The sequence below is a fragment of the Crocodylus siamensis genome, chromosome 13 (genome assembly GCF_052110815.1).
Source record: "Crocodylus siamensis isolate JL-2025a chromosome 13, ASM5211081v1, whole genome shotgun sequence".
Taxonomy (NCBI): Eukaryota; Metazoa; Chordata; order Crocodylia; family Crocodylidae; genus Crocodylus; species Crocodylus siamensis.
In genome coordinates this window covers 14,319,427-14,337,455 of record NC_143407.1, presented here as the reverse complement: position 1 = coordinate 14,337,455, position 18,029 = coordinate 14,319,427, and the positions used below count along the sequence as shown (strand labels likewise).

Below are 18,029 nucleotides of genomic sequence, written 5' to 3'. Positions count from 1 at the left end.
CTCTCACCCAGAAACAAGCAGCTTGGATATAGTTTCTGTGCTGGTCCAGATCGGTGTGGTTCCCCTCTTGTCCTGCTTGGTGGATTTACAGCTGGTTCTCTGGCAGGGCACCAACCACTCCTTGTGCTCTGGGCAGAGATGCCCCAGCTCTTAGTGAAGCAAAATGGAGCCTGTGGCTGCATCCAGTTGAGCAGGGGCATGTGGTTTATGGTGCCACGAACAGTGGACATTAAAACGTGTACGTGGGGGCAAAATTTGCTACTGGGGTTTTCCAGTAGCAAAAAAAAGTTGCAGGGAAAAAAAAGAGGTACAACACACACAAAACAAGCCTGCACCACCTAATTGGAGGCCGGGCTATCCAGAGCAATGCTCTGGCTTTCCTCCAGGCCTCGGTGCTGCCCCTGCTGCTCCAGCATGTCACCAGCCCACCTGGTAAGACTGTCTGCGCTCCCTGGCTGAAGAACTGGGAGAGCCTGGGCGAAGGCAGTTTGGCAGCTGTGGAATATTTCATCCTGCAACAAGCTTTATGTGCAGCAGCCTGAACTGATGTAATTTGTGCTGCTGGAAGCACACACCCCTGCTCCTCTGGACGTGGCCTGTGTGTGCGCACCGCTTGCATTGGGCTGATTTTAGCACAGCTCTGGGGCTGCTCAGCTGAGTGAGTCTCCTGGGTTGCTGCAAATGCTCCTGCCACCCTGTGGCTCTGGTCCCATCAGGCCATGGGCTGATGGATCTGAGGGCAGTGGGCTGGGGCTGGCTGGGAGAGACCGTGGCCTACAGCACTTGTGCGTTGGGATGTTGTCTGCAGCCACTGGGGTCAGCGCTGCTAGGAAGGATGTAGGATTCGTGGGGTCTTCTGGGCTCTGCGATGGCCCCTCTGGGTGGGTCACTTCTCTATACCCCTGCCTTAGTTTCCCTGCCTGCAACAGGATGTTGATAATACTGACCCGCTCTACCAGGTGCTGAAGTCCTTCCAGGAGAGGTCCTTGCATTCAGGGTATTACTATGAATATATCTTTAATATCCCTGCCATACCCACCTCTAGCCCTGCATTAATATAGCCCCCCTACCTGTGCTAGGGCTTCTGGTTGAACCAGGCCCCCAGCAGGTCTAATTTTGACCTAATTGAGGCCCTGGGCCCACCCCAGTATGCTGGTACCATAGGGGTCTGTGCATTCAGGCCAGCACCCTCCCCCAAGCTTCACTGCTGGCCCTGGGGGTGCCCATGCCCTCTATACACAGCCCTGGGCTCCCTTACTGCAGACAGCTGAGGGGTTTGGGTGCCTGAATTGCTCTGTGCATCTTAGCAGCAATTTGTTCTGGTAAAACCAACACTCGCTGCACATGCAGGCAAGAGGATGTAGCTATAGAGCACCCCATAGCGACCACATCTCCCCACCCCTTACTGGGAGACGACAACCCTGCCAGTCAAGCAGCTGGGTTCATCCAGGTCCCCTGCATGGATTTCAGTGCCAGGGCCTGCGTGTTGCCCAGGGGTGTTGAGAATGACCTGAGCCGCCATGTGGGCTCCCACCCTCTGCTAGGTTGTGCCCAGCTGGCCCTGCTCCTCTCAGCTGTGCACACAGGGACAGGGCTGGTTTCCCTGACAGCCTTGCTGTGCTTTCTGTTCTCGCTCTGATCTGATGTAGGGACGAGTTGGACAGGTCTGGGCACCTGAGCACTGGGAAATTCCAGGAGCTTGTCTCGTTGACACAGCCTGTTTCCTCTCCTCAGGTCTCACAATTCAAACAGCAGGCAGGGCTGTGGCTGCTTGCCCTTGGCGCTGGCTCTGGGGCAGGAGGGTGTGTAGCCGATACTGTCTCAACCCTAGCAGCCCCCAAACTGGTAGTGGTAGTAGGCTGTTACCCTGGATGTGAGGCAGATGCTGAAGGGGATGTTGCAAGCACTATACCAATGTGTCACTCTGAATACCTCGAGCTGCCAGGCCGCCCCCGCCATGAAGGGGGTTGTCACTGCTGCCCTCGGGCAGATCTCTCCAGCCTGTCCTGTCCCATTGCTTGGCCTGTCTCCAGGTTTTCATCATCCTGGAACTGCGGTGTCTGTAGCAAACAGCAGAGCCAAGCCCCACTCCTACCTTAGCCCCCTGGGAAAGCCCTGAGTGCCCAGCCCAGCCCAGCCCAGCCCAGCCCAGGACGGTGGTGGTCATGGCAGTAGGGGGATGTGGACTCTTTGCTGGCTTGTGTCTCCACTGCAGCCTTCTAGGTCACATCAGGAGTGCAGGGGAGAGCGCTGGTGGCATGGGTCACTGCTCTGCGTGGAGCTGGAAATTCCCATGTCTTCTGGCAGTTGCAGCAAAGACCAGTCCCCTAAGCACCCTGGCTTCAGGCTGTGGCCCTTCTCATTCACTGGCCAAGTTAGTCTCCAGTGAGCTCCAGAGCTATCATAGCTTCATAGATGTTAGGGTCAGAAGGGACCACAACAGATCATTGAGTCCGATGCCCTGCACAGGCAGGAAAGAGTGCTGGGTTCAGATGACCCCAGCCAGATGTCCATCTAACCTCCTCTTGAAGACCCCCAGGCTAGGGGAGAGCACCACCGCCCCTGTGAGGTCACAGTTGTGGAAAAGAGGCCTTGCGCCCGCCTGCCCTTCAGTGAAGGAGAAGTGCTGTGCTAAGAGGCTCTCTGCATGCTGGAGGGGGGTAACTTCTCCGTGTGTTGTGGAAAGAGCCACTTGCTGCAAACAGCCAGGCTGCCAAGCCAGGCAGGAGATGCTGCCATGTAGAAAGAGCCAGGCATCTTAGAGCAGTGAAGCATCAGCCATAGGCAGGGGCTGTGGGGCAAGCCTGGCCCTGTTTGTGGTACATTCAGGAGACTGGGTGGTACTGCGGGCTGGTTCCCACTGGCCTAGGCTGCCCACTTCAGGATAAGCTTCTGGCTGGCAGCAAAGCAGAGAGCCTAGTGAACCCAGGTGTTACTACAAGCTGGGAAGATGGGGAACCTGGGCATCTCAAGGGCTGTAGGTTTGGCATTGCAGCCAGAGCCCGTTGGAGAAAGGAAAGACACAGCCAGGGCCAGTGGTGGGACCAGGAGCTTGAAGTAGGGTTGGAAAGCAGACGAAACCAGGAGGGGCCTCAGAGATGATGGCAGAGCCCAGCTGGGCCAAGCCATTTCCTGGGCAGTTCCTTGGAGTGCCCTCTCTGGGGCCAGCCATCGCCATCTGGGCTGTGTGCACAGACAGCTGATGGATCCGTGCTGAGGTGAGGAACCTGGAGCACCGCTGGCCACCTCGGGGCATGGAGTCGGGCCTCTGCCCACAGGGCCCAGCACCTCTGAGCAGGGGCAGCTGAGGCTCTCGCGCAAGAGGTTCCCTGGCATGCTGAGATGGTCGTGTCCTTGGGGAACCAGTTTCCTCCAATGTCCCTGCAGCGAACTGGGTTTGAAGAATTGGAATTTACCCCAAAGGGGAAACAACGCAGCTGGGAGTTAGTGGTGGCCTGTAAAACTACAGCCCCTGAGAGATGAAAAGAGCAGCGTCCTTCCCTAGCAGAGAGCTCCCCTGGGCCCAGCTGGAGGAGGAGGGAGGCAGATGCAGGGAGCTAGCAGAAGCAGCCACAGGCTGGAGGAGATCCATGGACTCCTCTGAGGACTCAGACCTATGTCCAGGCGATGCTTCAGCCTGGTGAGGAAACAGAGGCAGGCAAGCAGGTGTAGCTCCTGGTGCTGTCTGAAGGAAAGAGCAATTGGCTCGGGGAGCTCTCAGAATGGGCGTTTCCATTGCTGGAGGCTCTGGGGAGTCAGCGCTGGTCTAAGCGGTGTGGAGCAGCTGGGCTGTGCAGTCCCTTTCCTATGGAGCCTGCACAGAGACAGCCTGGGCCCCAGCAGTGCGGCAGACGCACAGGCCAAGGGCAGAGGCAGTGCTGCAGCCCACCCAGACCAAGAGAAGCCTTTTGGCACATGGGCCTGGCATGCTAGGACCTGAAGGTGTGTGTATGCACATGTGTACGTGCGTGCACCGGCCTGTGACACGCATTCCAGGCAGCCGGCAGGCCCTGGCGAGGGGCGTGCCCAGCAGCGTGGTGCAGATGGGCCCACCCCACGTAGTGACTTTCAGTGTGCACAGGTCTGGCTCTCCCCTTTCCTCCCCTCCCAGGTGAGAGCTCCATGCTCCTGGGCCTCCCTGCTCCCAGCTGCTCCTGGGGAGAAGAGCACGCAGGACTAGGCAAAGTCTCAAACACTCACAGAGGAGCTGAGCCAGCCCTGGTCCTGGTAGCACAGAGGGATGTGGGTGGGTCCCACGGGTGGCCAGAGAGTGGGAGCCAGAAGCTGCCTGGCACAAGAGTGGGGAGTCTTCCTATGAACGCTGCTCATGCTGAGTGGCAGGTGGGAGACCCCCTTCCTCCCCCCCAGTCCAATCTGGAGCAGTGGCTCAGCCCATCAACCTCCCCTCTGTCAGGGAGACGGTGTCCCAGCCCCAGGTTTCTACCCTCTCTGGGCCTCGCCCCATGCCTCTGGGTACAGCAAACACCTCCCTGCCCCGGTCACCGGAAGGATGTTCTTGAGGTCAAAGCGCTGGAGGCCTCAACATTGCCCAACCTGTGGCCCTGCCCTGCTGGGTCATGCACATATGGTGCTGGTGGTGATGCTGCACGCGGCACCAAACAGCCTGTGCAAACATAGAGGTTCCAGGTCAGGATGCCAGGCCAGGACCCACTCCCTCACTCGTGAAGCCTGGCTCTGCCAAAAAGCCTGAGCCAGCAGGTGTTTTGCACTGCACCTTAGTCATGGCAAGCTCGTCCTTGACAGACTGAGGATCTGCAAGGGAAAGGCCAGTCCTGGAGGCAGCAAGCTCCAGGCTGGCTGGGCTGAGGGTGGCAATCCAGGCTGAGCATCTTCCAGTTTGACACCTCTTGTGATTGTAGCCCAAAGCTCCTCATGTCGGGGGGGGTTCCCACAACACTGCTCCTGGACCTGGCTCTGGAGTATCAGCGCATTTCTAGCTCTCATAGTTACAGAGAAAAGCTAGAAAACCTGACTCCTCTGTGGCCAGAACATGTGCAGCACCCAGGAGCCAAAAGCAGGGGAAGGTGCGTGAATCGAGGGCCTGCCCTGGTGGTGCTCAGTAGAGTTAATACAGCGGACTTGGAGGGTGGGCTCTGGAAAGGGAAGTGCACCCGGATGCTAGCGCCTGGTGGAGATTGCGTGTGGATGACCTGTCCTCTGAACACGTGGTAGCTGGGCTGGGCCCTGGCACTGATATGTACTTATAGACGGGGAGGGGCTGTTAAACCATCCACTGTCTACTGCCCTTCTACTCCGGGAGCCAAAGTCTCTCCAAGGGATCTTCCCATCAGTGCTGGCTTGCTGCTCCACCCTGCCGAGAGCTGTGCTGTTCATAGACCCAAGCCTGATGGAGTGCACTGGGCTCAGACCAGAAGCCAGTGGAGGTTAGCTCTGGGGGCACTGTCCAGGGCCTGCCTGTCTCCCAGCTGCCACACACTTGGCACTATGGCAGGGCTGCCAGGGCCAAGCACACCGTGCATTTCAGAGCCAGTTGAATCTGTCTCCGCTACCCTCCGGCCAGAGCCCCTAGTTCTGAGTGTGCTCCCTAGTTCCTTGCAGTCGTGTTGCTTCCCAGCCTCCCACCTCTTCACCCCTGTCCACAGGTTGGCTCAGCAGCAGCTGTGCCACATTAGGAAGGCGCTGAGCCATGGTGGGCAGAAGCCCAGCGAGCTCAGGGACCAGGGAGCTCATCTGAGATCCCTGCCCACTCACTCCCAGGTCCTCTGGTAGAGTGCCCTGCAGCCAGCTTGGAGCCTCAAAGCCTGTGCCCTTAGATAGGTTCAGTGAGCTACAGGCCACGCAGGGAGGCTTCCAGCTGGCACAGGGGCTGTCTGCTAGCTACTCAGCTGTTGACTCCTATAGCCCACCATTGCTCTATTTCCAATGTGCAAGATTTGTAAAAGAGGGTGAGGGGAATGTACTGCAGTGAGCCGATAGTGTGACCAGCTGGAGAGAGAGGCATGCAGGTGGCATGTCACCTTGGCACCCTGCCTGCACGATCCCCATGTGCAGACGTGACTGCTGCCTCACATGCAGACAAGGCTGCTCGCTTGCTGAGTTGGAGTGGGCCGCCAGAGGGTGCTCAGACCCCGCTTTGGCCACTGGCACCTGTTCCCGTACAGATGTGAGTGGGTGAGACTGTGCTGCGTGGGCAGCCTCAGCTTGGCTGGCTGCTGCTCCCGCTCCCTGGATCCTACCAGGTGGGGCCAGGTTTTGATTAGACTGCTGGTCCCTGATCACCCTGGGACTTCCCCACCCTCTCTGGTGTGTAGGCAAGCTACTCCCAGGCTCCCTCCCTGGGACTCCCAGGGTCGTTTTAGCCTGGACTTGCTCAGCATGCAGGCTGCAGTGCCCGCTGTGTCTGCTGCCCACTGGCCTAAAGGGAGGCCTGTGGGCCCTGAGCTGCAGCAGCAGGAGAGCCAAACTCAGGGTGCTTGGCCTGGCCCAGAAGAGTTCCCCCAATGCACTGCAAAACTGCCTGGCTCTGCCCTGTCTGGGGCCACCCCCGCTCAGGGGTGGGCATCTTTGGAGGCTTCAACTCCATGCTGCCTCCCTTTGGCATCCTGATATTTGGACTGAACAGACTTCCTTCCTTCCCCAGTGTGTGGTGTAGGGCTGTTTGCCATCATTAAGTAGCTGCTATCTTCCATCCCAGAGGAGGCTCCATTTTAGTGGTGGACAAAAACCAGGGGCAAGTTCAGCTTACTTTCACACTGCAGGCTGGAAGGGCACAAGGGCCTTCAACAGCTGGGGCCCCACCATGGGCTGAGAAGGCTGGGAGTCAAGGCCCAGCTACACTGCAGATTCAGGCAAGTGACTAGAAAGCTTGTTGCATCCCCCCGGGCTGAGAAGATACCCAGGGCACACACAACAAGACAGCAATCAAGTTTCCCAGGGTTCACAGCACCTCAGAGGAGACAATGCTGCTGGTGCCTGGGTATGGAGATGGCTCCATGCACCCAAAGGCCCAGTGCCCAGAAAGAAAAAAGCATAGCATCCTCCCATACCATATTCCATCCTCCGTACCACAGACTATTGTTGAGGAATGAAGTCAGGCTGGGTAATTAGTCTGCTTGACCTGCTGCTTTTTGGATGGCATGATGGCCCCAGCTTTCTTCCAGGCAGTGGCTGTAGCCCCAACCAGGGTGACTTCCCTAGGGTGAATGGTGAGTGACCTGGGACCCAGCCATCCAGGGACACGGGCTGCACCGGGGTCCCAGAACAGCAGTGGACTCCCTCAGGCTGCAAAACCCTGTATGCACATGCCTGCATGTGTGCGCCTGTGGGGGTGCGAGGACGGTAGCATAGGCAGCAATCCATGCCAGGCCAGGGTTCAGAGGCTGGGTGAAGACAGGAGGCGTCTCAGGCTGTTAGTCTGGGAGCCAGGGAGAAACACAGTTGACACAACCACACACAAATTGCTACACATGCACATACACAGGGAGCTTTGAAGACCACCAGCCTCAGCAAAGAGCCCCCTGTATAATCATTCCTGCGCAGCCCCGTGCGTGCGTGCATGCACTTGTGGTCACATCCAGACAGCCTCTGCAGTGCTTGTGAAATGGAGGGGAAAGAACTGGCACGAGGGAATCTGCCCCGGCCAGATCCGGAAAAAAATAAACACACACACACGTATCAACAGCAGCAGCAAAACCATCTTGTCTCATTGCCAGACAACCCTGGCTGGCCCCACGCTGCAGGCTTATCCATACTGCCCACGCTCCACTCCCGCCCTTGGGACCCAGCAAAACTCTGGGCCCAGGAGAAGGCAACTTTGGACCCATCTCCTAGCCCCTTTGTACCAGCTCCTTGCCAGCAGGGCTCACCTGACTGAAGAGATGGGCTGGTGTGAGACAGGAGAAGCAGGACCCTGGCTGATGGTCTAGTGGGGTCACACCTACCCTGTGACTGAGGACTATTTTTATGTGGTCCCTGAAAGCCAGGGCTGGAGTGCTCCTAAACCCTGGATCCAAAATCTGAGGCTCTCAGCTTAGGGGGTGTGGGCCCTTTTCAGAGGGGTTCATGCAGGTCAGTCGGCATGTAGGTGGCACGCTTTCCCCTGCTGGATAATGAGAGGGCTCGTGAGCCCACAGGTAGCCACTGCCCTTTGCGAGCACAGCCCACGCAGGAGGAGGCTGGTCCCCTGCTCTTGTGAGCAAACGCACTTGACATTCGAAGGCAGAAAAACACTGTGGGCGAAACTGGGGCCAGGCTGGGCAGCAGCTCTGACAATCATTAAACTGGCCAGCCCAGATTTCCCGGCAAGGCGGCAATAGTCTGGGGCCAAGTGGTGCATACTATGCAAATCACCTGGAGCTGGGAGCATGAATGCTCCGGCTAGGAATTCCCCTAGAGCTGGGCGGATCGTGTTACTGCCACCCAGGCTATAAAAGGTGGAGCCGTGGGGAGTGGCCACCTCCAGAGCTGGGCTCTGCACTCACGGATGAGGAGTGAGTAGGAAGCAGAGGTGTGCTGGCAGCTCCCCGTGCTGCTCTGTGGATTAGCTGCTGTTGCTGGGATCCTCATCGCAGAAGGTACCAAAGCCACTCTGGGCTCAGCGGGGCCTTCCCCTGTGCACTGCGCTGGACTAGGCTGCGCCTGCCCTCCTGCCTCTGCCTTACTGGGGCATCTCCCTGGGCACCTGCTGCGGGCCTTGGGAGTGGAAGCATCTGTACGAAGTCCCTTCCTTGGAGCTACTGTGCGGCTGGCAGGTGAATACCAGCCTCTTCTTTCTTGCCAGCATGCACGCAGGCAGTGGACAGATCCTAGTGAGGGCAACTTTTGGTATGGCTTGTGGGGCTGGCATGGAGAAAGGGGCTGGGAGTGCCAGGGTCCTCTTGTTTCTTGTCACAGAGCAGGAAGCAGGGCAAGCTGGGCACCACTGGGCTGCTTGGGGCTGCGAAAGCCTGGGGAGATGGGGCCCTGGGTGTTTGGGAACTCTGCTTTTCATGCAGCATCTTCCCTGGAGGAGAGTCCAAGCCATTTGGGTCTCGGCAAATGCCATTTTTAAAGCGGTGGCTGGATCCGCTTTGGGCATGACCATTTCAGCATCTGATGAAGTGAGCTCAGACTCACGAAAGCTTATGTATCTCTGAGTTAGTCTATAAGGTACATCTCCACCATGTCTTCTGCCTGACTTCAGGCTAGCAGGGTGAACAACCTCTCTCTGCTCATGGAAATGCCATGAGAGAGAGCTTCAGACTGGCACTAAGACGCATTGCCCACCGAAAGGGTTAAGTCTGCTGGAAGGCAGCTGCCGCCTAAGGCGAAGTTTGTACCAGCACAATGTGTTATTGCCATCTTATTCCTCTTTATTTATATTGCTCTTGCCTCTGGAACAGAGCTTCATCAGGCAGTGCCTGGAGAACAGGACACTACAAAGGTCCTAGAGAGACATCACTTTTCAGGGGCGGGGAGGTCACTCTGGCAGGCTGCAAGCTGGGCCCTGATCCTGGCTGTGCCATTTCAGGAACCAAGGAGTGCACTGAAGAGGGAAGGTGTGGGTCTCTCATGAGAGGGGGCTGCCTTAGTGAGGCTGTGAGGAGCACAGACATCAGAGGTGGGGGCTGCCGGGTCCTCTCTCAGTCCCTGGCTGGGGCTGTGTGGTCTTGGCTCCCCTGGGCTGGATCAAGCCCACTGTTCAGGTTTAGGCTGGGGTAAGTCCGTGTTGCAGGTGGTGGTAGCCACTCTGTAAGCTGGCTCAGCTCACTTGGGCTGCTTTGGTCTCTTGGCAGAGGGCTCTATGGCAGGATCCTGTGAAATCAGCAATATCTTCTCCAACTACATCAGTGCCATGTACCAGCCGGAGGAGGTGCAGCTGCCCCTGGACCTGCTCACACACCTCGGGGAGGAGAACAGCTTGGGGCTGAGTGTGGCCAGCAGCCAGCTGCCTGTTGAACCTGCAGGTGGGGGCCTATGGGGATTGCTATCTGTGCTGGCAGACTTGCGGGGCAGGGGGCGGGAAAGAAGGGATCTCTCCTGGAGTAAAAGGGAGGCAGTTACCTTATGATTAGCGCGCAGGCTGGAGTTCTGGTGTCACCTCGGCCCTGACTTTCTGTATGACCTGGGATGTGTCCCTGTGCCTCAGTTTCCCCTCTGTAAGACAGGGGTCATACTTGCCATGGCCATCCAGCAGGAGTAGTATGGTACAAACCATTCATGTCTGTGAAGCTCTGCGGGGAGCTCAGAGGGTAGGGGCAAAGCATTACAGTGCCCAGGTCCATTCTGGGAAGCTGGAGGAACCATGGTGGGGCAGGTTGTAATGTCCATCTGACTGCTTCTCAGGCAGCAGAGTTGGGGCTCCTCTCAGGGTAAGAGGCCAGGTCAGGCAAGCCAGTGGCCAGCTGGAGCAAGGGGACTACTGGAGTGCCCTTTAGGAAGAGGCTGGTCCTTCTCTGAGGGCTGGGTCCAGCCTTGATCATCCCCATGCTGTGCCAGGGGGTCCTGCTCAGTGGGTCCACCCAGGGGGTCATGGGGAAATGGCCACATGAGGGGTCATACTGAGACAGGCTGCTCTGAAGGCTTCCCCAAACAACCATAACCTGCCCTTGTCTCCTGCATCAGAGATCCCCATGGGGGGGGAGCAGCAGGCAGCGTGGAGAGAGGGACCCTGGTAGGCACCACAGCGCAGTCTTATCACCACCTGCGACATTGGGGTGCTGTGTGGGGTGGGCAGGGTATGCGGGGCTGGGAAGCTGCTGTTCCCGACACACCTCACCTGTGGTGGGGTGAAACAGCCACCTGAGATAAGGGAGCAGGTGGCTGGCATAGCCGTCCACCCAGCAATGACTAAGCAAGATAAAGCCGTGACGTTCTGGGCTGGGCTGGCTAGCCCTGCCCTGGGGACAGGCACCTGCCCTGCTAGCCCCGCCGAGCGCCATCCCTGAACCACTGCCCTGTTCCCTGCAGATAAGCCGACGTGGTTCAGTGAGCTCCCGCACCTCTGGAGCAAGGCCCAGGTGCTGGAATGGATCAGCTACCACGTGGAGAAGAACAAGTACGACGCCAGCGCCATCGACTTCTCTTGCTGCAACATGGATGGCCTGACACTGTGCCACTGCACGCAAGAGCAGCTGCGCAACATCTTTGGGCCCCTGGGGGATGAGCTGTATAATCGCCTCCATGAGATCAGTGAGTGCTGTGATCTGGCCTAGGCTGGGCAGGGCCGTGGGGAGGGGGAGATCAGCGAATGCTGCAACCGTTCCAGGCTGAGGAGGGCTTTGGGGGGGAGGGAAGTGGGCTCTTCCTCCCAAGGCAAGCCCCGCTCCTGTTAGCATGGGAGGTTTGGATAGTGCAAAGTGGCACTTGGTGGGATTTGCACCACAGCAACACATGCTCACTCAGGTCCCTGGGAGTGGGAGGCTTCAGTCAGGAGAGCCCATTGGCATCTATGGGATCAACTGGGAGAAGGGGGAGAGCGCAGGGCTGACGCTGCAGCATGTGTACTTCCCCACTGTACAGGCCGAGCACATCTAATCCCAGCCCTGCTTCCTCCCAAAGACTTGGCCTCAGACGAGCTCGGCTGGATCATTGACCTGCTGGAGAAAGACAGCATGGCTGTTGCCCAGGAGACCTCCCTTGACTCCAACACCCTAGGTGAGAGAGCACCCTGGCCTTGCACTGTCCATGTGGCCACATACATGAGTTTGAACAGGGCTGACCCTTTCCTGCCTTCTCCATCGTACCTAGATCTGGGAAACTCGTGCTCACAGGAGTCCCTGGAGGAGATGAAGTCCGCAAACCCTTTTCATCAGGCAGACTTGGGCTACCTGCTCGGCACCATGTCTCCAGGAAGCTCTGACATTTCAGGTAAACTCCACTGCTTGTGCTTGGTGTCATGGCCTGCTTGGCCTTTGGCCCAGGTGCGGCACACGCCAGCCCCGTGTGCAGAGCAGAGAGGCGTGCTTCTTGTATGCCCCTCTTCCCTGCTCAGAGACAAAGCAGTCCTGTGTCATTGTTCGGTGAAAGCCTGGCCCTGCCGCCCTTGGAACAGCTTGTGATGCTTGGCAGGAGTGTTCCCCAGGTGCCCCACAAGGCCCAGCCCCCTGCCCCCTTGCTGACGGATCTGGTCAGGCGATGGCTGGAGCTGCTTTCTGATGAAGAGAAGTATTTGCTGGATAACCATGCCTGGAAATCCAACCCCTCTCCCTTTGCCTCCCAGGGACCGTGATGTCTCACAGCCCCAACTCCCAGGACTCCGGTGGAAGTGACCTAGATATGGACCCTACAGAAGCAAAGTTGTTCTCCCCTGATGGTGAGTTGCTGCTTTCCCATCTGGAGGGGAACGAGTTGAGCTTATTAATGAGCTTATCAGTGTGTGCTTCCTGCTCTCCAGAGATTTGATTGCCATAACAACAGTATGGGCACCCCAACCTAGCCAGGGCTGAAACCAGGATAGGAAAGGTGTCATCCTACTGGGCAGTGGTGACGTGTAGGGGGTGTAACCTGTGCACCCTGAGAGAGCTGGTGCACCCCCTGTCAGGCCACGCTCCCTGTTTAGCTGGCGGGCAGGGGGGAGGTGGGAGCACAGTGGCTGCAGGACTTGTGGAAGTGGTCTGGCCGCTTTTTGGTGAGTGAGATTGGCCTCAGGTCCCCACCCTGGTTGATGACTCAAGAGGCACCAGTCACCCATGCTACTGGGAAGAGTTTCGTCTTTGGTTCCCTGGGCTGTGGCTGATGGCAGGAGAGCTGGTAGTGCACTGGAGGGGCCTGCTTTAGCTATCTGTGGCAGTGGGGGTCAGTCACCAGAGACCCCAGAGCCTTGGCAGCGGGGTGTGCCTCTGCAGCGTTGAATAGGGTGGGGCTCTCAGTGCCCTGCACCCAGACACATTAACCAAGAGGAAGGGTGGGCATAAGCAGCCAGGAAGAAATTTAGGCTGCAAATGAAAAGGTGGGGTCTGGACAAGAAGCTAGGCCAGAGCAGCCCCCAGCCATGGGGTGCAGAGTCAGCAGCTTGTAAAAGGGAGTGTGATAAATAAGTTGTGCAAGGGATCATGTGGCGTGATGCTTGTGACTGCACCAGGGCACATGAGGAGCACTGGGCATAGAAGATGTGGGAGGTGCTTTGTACAGCTGAGCAGCAGCCACCTGTGAGATGCGGCCCCATTCCCCGAGCCTGAGGAAGGAGCCCAAGCACAGGGCACCATAACACTTCTTCCCCTCGGTTTCTGCTTGTAAGGAAAGAGGAACCAGGGCCTGAGGCTGCTCAACTCCCGTAGTGAGGACTGTGATACAGACACCTGGACAGGCCAAGTAACACCTTCTACCTCCTCCTGTGCAGGTGGCTTTGCTGACCATAAGAAAGGGGAAATGAAGCACGGTAAGCGGAAAAGGGGAAGGCCCCGGAAACTCAGCAAGGAGAACCGAGACTGCCTGGAGACCAGGAAGAGCAAGCACTGTACGTGAGGGGCTGGCTGGGCTTCGTTAGGGGGGGTGCTGGGCTCGGGGGTCCCCTCGATATGCCCTGTCTTGTTCACATGGTGGAGCGAATGGTGGAAGCAGGACAGATGGCCAGTCTATGTTTGGGGATAGCTGGGAGAAAGACTGGGGACCCGTTGTCTGTGGAGCTTCAGCACCTTGCACAATGGAGCCCTGTGCTTTCCAGCTGGGGGGCTGATAGCTAAGGCTAGTGGGCCCAGTCACCTCTCCCGGGCACAGCCTGAGGAGGTGGCTGGGCTTCAAGGGAGTGCCAGCAGGCTGTGGAGAAAGAGACACCTCCTCCCTCTGGTTCTGAAACAAGAAATGTTTGGTCCTGCAACCCTGGTCCCCCCATCGCTCCAAGCTGCTATGCCCCCGCCTCACCCCACAGGATGTGATGGGGGTAATGCAGCACCTTTGTAAACTGTGCTAGGGGGTGGGATCATCAGTAGGGCTCAGCCCCTGGCTTGGATGGGATGGGAGATGACCCTGAGCAAGCCCTCCCCAGCCACTCCTCCCAGGCAGTAGTTCCTGGGATCTGCTCCTGCTGGATTGTAGGGGCAGGGCACTCCCAGCACAGCCTGCAGCTCATGTCTGCTGCAGGTCTCAGCCCAGGCTGCAGCCTCCTCTCCTGGGGTTGGGGTGGTGAGATTGTAGCTGCTGCCTTCCCTGCATCGGCTTTTCCATTACAGCTCCAAGAGGGACCCATCTGTGGGAGTTTATCCGCGACATCCTGATCCACCCAGAGCTGAACGAGGGGCTGATGAAATGGGAGGACCGGCGCGAGGGGGTCTTCAAGTTTCTCCGCTCAGAGGCTGTAGCCCAGCTCTGGGGACAGAAGAAGAAGAACAGCAGCATGACCTATGAGAAGCTGAGCCGGGCCATGAGGTGAGCACCCTAGGGATGCCCTGGGGACATGGGACAGGAAACAGAGCCTGAGCCAAGCTCCATGGCTAAACAGGCTGTAGACCCATCAAAAGCTCTGTGCCCTGCAAACTCCCCCAGGCTCCTGACCCTAACCTAGTGCTTCACACCCAGCTTTCCCATAGGGAATGGCTTCTTCCCCATCCCTGTGCCTCCTGCGACCCACAGCTCCTGGCTCTGCCCCTCCCAGAGGGGTGCTGGCCTCTGCACTAGCATATCTGGGTGACTTGCACAGAGTCCTGATTTCAACCCCTTCCTTTCAGGTATTACTACAAGCGGGAAATCCTGGAAAGAGTTGATGGAAGGAGGCTGGTGTACAAATTTGGGAAGAACTCCAGTGGCTGGAAGGAGGAAGAAGTGTTGAACAGGAGTAAAGAGCTATAGGAGCTTTACATGAACTCAGGCATTGCCCTCTTGGCCCAAGGGCAAGACCCAAAGCTTAATGCACTGAACTCAACCCTCGCACCAGAGACTTGGCCAGATGCTGGAACCCAAAGCTGCTGTTGTGTGCAGCGTGTTAGACTCCAGCCCCTTCCTAGGGGCAATGTGTGCTGGTTCTTTGCCAGTGCCTCAGTATCAAAAGCTGATATTTTGGCTGAAGTAGGTTATTGTAAACCATTATTTCTATTGTTAACATGTTGGACTCTATTCTCCAAGTGGACTTACAGTGACCTGCGCTGTCTTGAAGCATGTCTGAAGCTCACAGAGTGGAAGGGACATGTACTATTTGCAGTGATCAGATTCCAGGGAGCCATATGGCCCAAAACAGAACATAGCAGGGATTCCTGGCTACCACTGAGCGGTGGCCCAGGAAACTGGATCTGCCACTCTGCTACTGGGGAAGCTGGCTTGCCACCTCACCTGTTGCTGAGTTGGAATGAAGAGAACCAGCTCAGATCACTGGGGCCCTGCAGAGCCTTCCCTTTCCACTACATGCTTTGCCAGCTGTGCTGCTGGTCCCACAGGTGACGGACAAGTAGCTTCTGCCCTGCAGCTGTTGTGGGAATGGCTGTGTTCTGCATTCACAGGCAGATGCTCAGCCTGGCCGATTGGCTCCTGCAGCATAAGTGACTGTGGGCTCAAAGCGAGTCCAAAAGAACCATGAATTTTAGGTGGCTCCAAAGGGACCATGGTGGGGAGCAGGACACTAAGCAGCAGCCCAGTTCTGGTATCCAGGGAGTGCACATCCATGAGCCTATATACCATCAATCATCTCTCTGATATCTTCTCTCTCACCACATGCGGTGTCCTTTCCCCAAGAGTGGATTGTCTCCTGCTTCTAATTTATGTAATATAAACAGAGAATATATAATGTATATAAAAATCTATTTTTTCATAAATAAGGTTGTTCCTGTGTGACTGCGAGTGTCCTAGAAGCACTTGGCATTTCCAAAGCAATGATTGTAGCTAATTTTCAGCTGGACTGAAATTATGTTAATGTGGCATCAGTGAGCTGTATGTAGATCATGGCAGCAGTATGCTGGTCCCACAGAGAGCTCTGGACCATGCACAAGGTTTCCTCCTTTTTTAGTAATAAACATATCAGAAATAAATCATTGCTTTTTTAACTGTGTGTAATTAGTTTTGGTCATAATTGTTGCTTCTGCAATGAAGGGGTGGAGGGCCCAACCTGGGAAGGAACCAACCTCTATCTTTCCATATGCTCTGCAGCCATCTCTCCTGCCTGGAGCTCAGAGTACCAGTCCTACTGGTACTGGCTTCCCCAGAAGAGGCTCCAGGATTTCCGTTGGTAGGAAGAGATGAGCTGAGTCTCTTCCTAGCATAATAGGGGCCAAGGATGGTGAACTGGGCCTTCTTCCAGACTTCAGATGCCAGCTCAGCTGTACAGGCATGTCTATAAGCTATTTACATTGATTTCAAACTACTTGAACTAGTAACAAGATAAAGATACAAAGAGAAATGCTATTTGCTGATAATAATGCAACCAGGCACTTCAGCATCTCTGCCCATTCCAAGTAGGCCGACAGGGACACACACTGCAAAGAATTTTTTTGTTTTTTTGAAAAACATATTTCTATATTTTATACACACACACACACACACACATCATCTGGCATATACTTTCCATCATACACCTTAAACCACATTAAGAAACCACGCACCCATTACAATAAACACACCCACTCCCCTGCGCCCCCGCGCACCCACCTGCTGCCCTTCCCTAACCCAATCGCAGCCCTTTAGTCTGAGCCCCGACTGGGGTTTACACTCTCAGTTCGCTCAGTGTCCTTTTCCCTGTCACGCCTGCTGCTGCTGATCCTGTCGCTGTCTTCCTCGCTGCCTCCGGCTCCAGTTGCATCATTGTCCTCTTCGTTCCCCCGTCCACTTCCCCCCCGGGGGGGTCTTTGAACAGCCTGAGTCAAGTGTCCCTTTTCCAGGTGGAGGTGGCTGTGTCTTCCCCGTCCTCTCCCACTGCTCTCTGGTAGTAGGACTGGAGTTCACTCAGGAACATTTTAACAGTCTGTTTCCTCGAGCTCAGTGCATCTGTACATCAGGAGGTTCCTGCTCAGATCCTGATGCAAGATACAAACTGGTCAAATTGGCAGGGCCCCTGCTGTTTATTCAGGTGTCCATACAATGCCGCCTCCCTTGGCATCAGCCTAACCCTGTCACCTCTTTGTGGAGCCGGCTTACCTTCTTCCACACTCCCTTGGCATCAGGCCAGCACCACAGGAGGTGGCCGATGGTCTTGCTTTCAGCTTCCCCGCTTTCCCTGGGGCAGCTGGGGCTAGTCCCTCTTCCCTCCCTGTATCTCCACACCCTCAATGGGAGTGTACGGTGCATTATTATAGCCAGTTCACAGCTCTGTGGTCCTCTCGTAGGTCCTTGTGGAAGATCCAGTCCTTGGAAGTCATCTTCAGGGATCATCTCCATGGTCAATAGCCTGTCTGTGACTGGCTGCCTTCTGTATCTTCCTGCGGTTGGTCATAGGCGCCAGGCTTTCCTTCTGTAGCCTGTACTCACTCCAGAACTCGTTCAGCACCCCGTAGACCTGGGGGTGCTCCACGGTGCACCGTCTCCCTTTGGCTGGAGCATATGGCCCCCACAGTCACAGGAGGTGACCTGCAAAATACTTAACAAGACAGGCTGTTTTGGTCACTGGCCCAGTTGCCAGCTTGCAGATCTGGCTGCGTGCCCACAGGCACAGGTGGGGCACAGTCCCCCTGCAGTGCTGCGCCAGCTACAGCTCTGACTGATGGGGTGAATTTCTGCCCTGGCTACTGCTTGTGTGTCCCCATGAGTGGCTTGATTTCTTTCAAGAGGCCACAGAGGAGACAAAGTCTCTGTGCCCATTGATGAGGAGTCAGCCCCATGAGCTCTGCATGGGGCCAGATCCTTTCCCACCTATTAAGCATCTATGTGCACTTAGGTGTCTATGTGTGATACTACATCGCATTTGGCTCAAGTCCTGAAAATCTATTCATGTATCTGGTTTTGTAACATACTGTCATCTTACCCTTTGAGCCTGAGGCACACAAAGCAGCAAGAAGGAGGAGAAGGATTCACTTCTGTCTTGTGTTAAGTGTTTTTCAGGGACCTGAGAAGGGTGGGATAGAATGGCACTGAGGGTGGAATTGTCTTTCCCTTTGTACATTTAAATGGCAGCTTTTTAGCTTTGAGTGCCAAAAATTCCCCTTACATGCATG

At 56.4% G+C, this 18,029-nt stretch overlaps 1 protein-coding gene across 3 annotated transcripts; it reads left to right on the top strand.

Annotated features, from left to right (window-relative positions):
• Positions 1-8,449: 8,449 nt before the first annotated feature.
• Positions 8,450-15,928, top strand: ELF3 (E74 like ETS transcription factor 3). 3 transcript variants are annotated; one of them, XM_090026178.1, is made up of 9 exons: positions 8,450-8,555; positions 9,756-9,926; positions 10,930-11,151; positions 11,482-11,616; positions 11,710-11,829; positions 12,182-12,274; positions 13,301-13,417; positions 14,130-14,325; positions 14,625-15,928. In XM_090026178.1, the coding sequence occupies exons 2-9, from the start codon at positions 9,764-9,766 to the stop codon at positions 14,743-14,745; spliced, it is 1,167 nt and encodes a 388-aa protein (XP_089882304.1). In that variant the 5' UTR covers positions 8,450-8,555; positions 9,756-9,763; the 3' UTR covers positions 14,746-15,928. The 3 variants fall into 3 exon arrangements, with proteins under 3 accessions (XP_089882304.1, XP_089882305.1, XP_089882303.1); XM_090026179.1 differs by having other exon boundaries at positions 8,456-8,732; positions 11,521-11,616; XM_090026177.1 differs by having other exon boundaries at positions 8,456-8,732.
• The last annotated feature ends 2,101 nt before the right edge of the window (positions 15,929-18,029 follow it).

Bases quoted from the DNA above. Each gene is read 5' to 3' on its own strand.
- ELF3 (XM_090026178.1), top strand. From the start codon at position 9,764: ATGGCAGGATCCTGTGAAATCAGCAATATCTTCTCCAACTACATCAGT. The intron at 12,275-13,300 runs GTGAGTTGCTGC...CCTCCTGTGCAG, and splicing joins AAAGTTGTTCTCCCCTGATG to GTGGCTTTGCTGACCATAAG. The intron at 14,326-14,624 runs GTGAGCACCCTA...CCTTCCTTTCAG, and splicing joins AAGCTGAGCCGGGCCATGAG to GTATTACTACAAGCGGGAAA.